The sequence below is a fragment of the Salvia splendens genome, chromosome 4, assembly GCF_004379255.2.
Source record: "Salvia splendens isolate huo1 chromosome 4, SspV2, whole genome shotgun sequence".
Lineage (NCBI taxonomy): Eukaryota > Viridiplantae > Streptophyta > Magnoliopsida > Lamiales > Lamiaceae > Salvia > Salvia splendens.
Genome location: NC_056035.1, coordinates 1,318,230 through 1,323,642, shown reverse-complemented (window position 1 = coordinate 1,323,642; position 5,413 = coordinate 1,318,230). Strand labels below are relative to the sequence as shown.

Below are 5,413 nucleotides of genomic sequence, written 5' to 3'. Positions count from 1 at the left end.
AATAATTTGGTTTATGTCAAATTGACATAGGGGTATTATGTCTTGGAGACATTATGTCTCTAAATCATCACCCAAAAAAAAATTAGAATTCTGTTGCATGAATCCAAACGGCGCGCATGCATTGATTTCTCTCCAACTGTACCATTCATTTCTCCATTAATGCCACAATTTTTAAACAAAAATTCACCAGTTGTATTTCCGTGAAACATTCAAATTAATAAAAGATGCACCATCCCATGGGGTTTGATAAATGCATGCATCAATATCACTACCTTAGTAGTTGCATCTGTCTCTCCTCTCTCCCAATAAAGTTTGTGTATAATATACATATATATATAGATATAAACTCAGAGAACAAGGCCAACCAGAGATAGCCACATCAAGAATTTTGTCTAGAGGTGTATTGTGCAATGTGAATTGAATTCTTTCAGTTCTCAGAGGAAATTAGTGTGTGTTGTGTGTGTGTTTCTTTATCTATGGCTTTGGTTGGTGGTGCAGTTCCTTACTTGTGCTCAGTTGTATGGATTCTGCTCACTCTCTCACAGTCTCAAGGTTTCTTTCTCTTCTATATACTCTTCTTTCCTTTGCACAAAACACACACTACCACTTCCATTGTGTGTCATTTTCTTGATTTTAAGGTGGGATCTTTGCTGTTTAGGTAGTCAGTGTTTGGAATTTTTGTGTGTTTTCATAACTAAAACAGCTCATCAATCATCATCTTCTTCTTACAACAAACTCCACAAATCTATTCAACTATAAAAGATTGAATCTTTTTCTTTCCGATTAAAACAAAAGTTTGTTTTTCTTCATATACAAGCAAGGAGGAGAAAAAGGGGATAAAAACAAAATCAGTTGACATTTGACATTTTTACTAAGGAAAAATAAAACAAAAAAAATTGAAACTTTCTACTAGCATTTTCCGATTCCCTTTTGCTCAATCAAACCCTTCCCCCAATTTCCCCCAAATTAATTCGAACAAATTCCGAATGTGCAGGTGCTGAACATGATCATCCAGCTCAATACCGGTACCCCTTCATCAAGCCAGCGAGCTCATTCTCGTCGCAGCCGTCCTCCGCCGCGGGGGCCGATCCCACCGCCGCGTACGACTACATCGTAGTCGGCGGGGGCACGGCGGGGTGCCCCCTCGCCGCCACGCTGTCGCGGAATTACTCCGTTCTGCTGCTGGAGAGAGGGGGGACGCCGTTCGCGAATTCGAACGTGTCGTTTCTGCAGAATTTCCACATATCTCTGGCCGATACGTCGGAGAAATCGGCGTCGCAGATGTTCGTCTCCACCGATGGGGTGTTCAATGCTAGGGCTAGGGTGTTGGGCGGTGGAACTGCCATCAATGCCGGATTTTACACCCGCGCAAGCGCAAGGTACAACTCCTTTACCCCCAAAAATCCCGTTTCTTATTAATTTCTTAAATTAATTATTTTCTTCTAGTCAGTTGATATGTTCTGGACTTAATTACTGGATTATTCGTGTTTTCTTATGTAGCAAAAGGAAATTTATTTATATCATGAATTTTGGTAAATAAAGATTTGGTCAGTCCTGCAATTTTAAAGTCAATTGTAATTTGTAAAAACCACTAATTTCAACATTTTCCCACTTTGCCCATAATAAAATATTTTGATTTTTGTTAGCTGATTTACTGTACACGCGACTCAAATTGACTTATTTGCTTGTTGTGTTGTCTTTTTCTTGTGGAGTTTTTTGGATAACACATTTGAAACATTTTAATTCAAATTAGATCTCGTGAAAATTTGATAAAATTTAGGAATTGATAAAATTTTCCTAAAATTTAGGATTTTTATGATTGAAGTTCAAATTGTGAGATGGCAAAAATTTGACCAAAATTCCTAATTTTTCTAGCAGTGGGCCTATATTATTGCATGGCCCATTTGGTTATTTGTGGAGTCACTTGCTCAACCTACTTTAGGATCTAATGCATTTATTTGAATGCACGTCCTTTTCTAGTCTTTTTCATGAAAACAAATTCAATATTTCAACTTTGTATAGTCAAAGAATTAAGCCCCTCCCAAATCCACATAGGAAAATTAATTGATTAGTTTTGCCGCATAAAGAATATATGACATTGAATTCCTTTCTACACAACTTTGATTAGAGCACTATACACGTCTTTGTGTGTGTTTTTTGTTACAACTATTTTATTTTATTGAGTTAGGTAGAGAAAAGACACATATTTATAAGTGAGAACCACTAAAGTAGGCTGATAGAATAACATTATAGCAACTAAACTAGTCACACTACTGTTTTTAGTTGAGCTGAATTTGTTTAATATTTCAGTATTCTTGACTCATTTTTTATGGTTTTCACCATTGATGTGGTGCAGTGAGATTGAGAAAGCAGGGTGGGACGCTGAGCTCGTGAACGAGTCCTACCCTTGGGTCGAGAACCAGATCGTTCATCGGCCTGATTTCGGGCCGTGGCAGCGAGCCATAAGAGACAGCCTCTTAGAAGCAGAGGTCTCACCTTTCAATGGCTTTACCTATGATCACTTGTACGGTACTAAAGTTGGTGGCACCATCTTCGACCGGTTCGGCCGCCGCCACACGGCCGCAGAGCTTCTCGCCTCCGCCAACCCCGACAACCTTCACGTCTTGGTCCGTGCAACTGTCCAGAAGATCGAGTTTGACACAACCGGTAAGTAAATTTGAGATTCTTAAATGAATTATTTGATCTTGGTTTTTGTTGCATATTTGGGACTCAAATTGTTTAGGCCTAGATGCAATATCTGTTGGATTAATCTTGTTGGTTTTTGTTCTAAAAATTGCATCCTTGGGCAAAAATGGCAGGGAAAAGGCCTAAGGCAGTTGGAGTGATCTTCAAAGACGAGAACGGGAAGGTGCACACGGCAGTGCTGTCGAGGAGGGCGAGGAGCGAGGTCATCGTGTCTTCGGGTGCAATTGGGAGCCCACAGTTGCTGCTCCTGAGCGGCATTGGGCCGAAGGCTGATCTGGAGAAGCTCAAAATCCCGGTGGTGCTGGACAACGGGTTCGTGGGGAAGAACATATCGGACAACCCTATGAACTCGATCTTCGTACCGAGCAAGACGCCGGTGAAGCAGTCCCTCATACAAACCGTGGGGATCACCAAGGTGGGAGTCTACATTGAAGCCAGCAGTGGCTTTGGACAGAACGGAAATAGCATCCATTGTAACCATGGCCTTGCTTCTGCTGAGGTTAGTGCATTTTTTGCCCTTAGTCGGAACGGAGGGAGTACTAATTTTAAGAAGACGTTAAACGACGTTGTTTTGGCTTACATTGTAAAATTACAATTTTACCTGTCATTAAAGTAAAAAAAACTTCTTCCTCCTCTGTTCAAAACAGATAGGGCAGCTCTCGACCATCCCTCCGAAGCAACGGACGCACGCAGCGATCCACGACTTCAAGGACCGGAAGCGAAACCTCCCGGTCGAAGCCTTCCAAGGAGGTTTCATCCTGGAGAAGGTCGCCCGGCCGCTCTCTCAAGGCGAGGTGAAGCTCTCCAACACCAACGTCGACTCCAACCCCACCGTCACCTTCAACTACTTCAGCCACCCGGCCGACCTAGCCCGGTGCGTGGAGGGCATCCGCGTCGTGGAGAAGCTTGTGAAGTCGAAGCCCTTTGCCGACTACACGCAGCTCAAGGACCACGCGATGGAGAAGCTCCTCAACATGAGCGTCGAGGCCAACGTCAACCTCATACCAAGGCACACCAACGACACCACATCGCTCGAGCAATTCTGCAAGGACACCGTCATCACCATCTGGCACTACCACGGTGGCTGCCACGTGAGCAAGGTGGTGGATCCCGAGTACAGGGTCCTCGGCGTTGGGAGGCTCCGGGTTGTGGATACCTCGACGTTCTTTGACTCCCCGGGGACTAATCCTCAGGCGACGGTCATGATGCTTGGCCGGTAAGATATTCCCTAACGCGTTTGTGGTTTCAGTTAATTCAGTTTGGTTTCAATTCTAGAAAAAAATTCGATTTTTTTGGTTCGGTTTCAATTTTAGAAAAAAAATCGGTTTTTCATTTCAGTTCAGTTTTTTTTTTTTTGTCTAAACTTTGAGCGAATGCAGGTATGTCGGAGTGAAGATTTTGAGAGGGAGACTGGGAGAAGCAGCAGGAGTGTGAGGAATCATGAATTGTGCTAAGCTAATTAATGATATCGGAAATAACTTGTAATTCTTTTAATCTTGATTGTTTTTGCTAGGGTTAATTTAAGGGGTAGGTGATGATGTGTGAAGAATGTCTATTCCCCTTTTTAATTAATTATATAATGATGTAGTAATGTATTTTTTTTCGTTAATTCTGTATTAGATATTGTATTTGTAATGACCTGGACGAATTGGTGTAATGAGTAATGACACTCTAGTTTCTTTAAAATGCTCATTTCATTGATCGCGTAGCAAAAAATGAACGAATTTATGTAACGACCTTCTAGTTTTTTCGAATAAAATTACTATATACAAATAAATGAATGATATGCTACATACTTTACGTGGGCTCCTTATGTGAGTATCACTCTCATTTGGAGCACGTTTAACATTGTTCGTGTTGATTTATATATTTAGTTTGATTCTAATACATTAAAAATGTTATTGAAAATTTTAATTTCACAAAATTCATCAAAATCAAAGCTCGATTTGCTTGTTTCTCTATAATTGTCAAATAAATTAATAAAATAATAAATAAAGCTTTGATTTTTATGATTTTTGTGAAATTAAAAATTTCAATAACATTTTTTTAATGTATTAGAATCAAACTAAATATATAAATCATAACGAACAACGCTAAACGTGCGCCAAACGAGAGTGATGCTCACATAAAGAGTCCATATAAGGCATGTAGCATATCATCTCTCTACAAACAGAATAATTATGCTACATATGAAACGTAAGTATCATTTATTTAATTCACATTATCATTATGTATTTTATTGTATACATCTATTTTAATGTTAATACCTTACAATTATTATTATTATTATTATTATTATTATTATTATTATTATTATTATTATCATCATCATCATCATCATCATCATCATCATCATCATCATCATCATCATCATCATCATCATCATCATCATCATCATCATCATCATCATCATCATCATACTTAATTTCTCCCATTATTTTACTTGTGGTTCAACTATATAAATCGTACCTTGCCGTTGTATTCTTGTATGCTCAAAACACACGATCTCATAATTCTCATTCATGTTTATATATATGTAAATGTTTTTCATTTATTCCAGCATTTACATGACTTTGCAAAGAGATCACATGGGATCCTAAAATCAAGTAATGAATGGAACCATGCTAGTATTTACTATATATTGTTCACAAGTATCAAGAGTTTCAATTAATTAAAAGATCAAGTAAAGCCTTTTGTGCCCAATACA

The 5,413-nt window shown here is 39.1% G+C and overlaps 1 protein-coding gene across 1 annotated transcript; it reads left to right on the top strand.

The window, feature by feature from the left end:
• Nucleotides 1-264: 264 nt before the first annotated feature.
• LOC121797779 (protein HOTHEAD-like) lies at nt 265-4,392 on the top strand. The gene is made up of 6 exons (XM_042196491.1): nt 265-552; nt 995-1,379; nt 2,357-2,667; nt 2,820-3,205; nt 3,354-3,922; nt 4,086-4,392. Exons 1-6 carry the CDS (start codon nt 477-479, stop codon nt 4,138-4,140), a joined length of 1,782 nt encoding a protein of 593 aa, XP_042052425.1. The 5' UTR covers nt 265-476; the 3' UTR covers nt 4,141-4,392.
• The last annotated feature ends 1,021 nt before the right edge of the window (nt 4,393-5,413 follow it).

Bases quoted from the DNA above. Each gene is read 5' to 3' on its own strand.
- LOC121797779 (XM_042196491.1), top strand. From the start codon at position 477: ATGGCTTTGGTTGGTGGTGCAGTTCCTTACTTGTGCTCAGTTGTATGG. The intron at 2,668-2,819 runs GTAAGTAAATTT...CAAAAATGGCAG, and splicing joins GATCGAGTTTGACACAACCG to GGAAAAGGCCTAAGGCAGTT. The intron at 3,923-4,085 runs GTAAGATATTCC...GAGCGAATGCAG, and splicing joins ACGGTCATGATGCTTGGCCG to GTATGTCGGAGTGAAGATTT.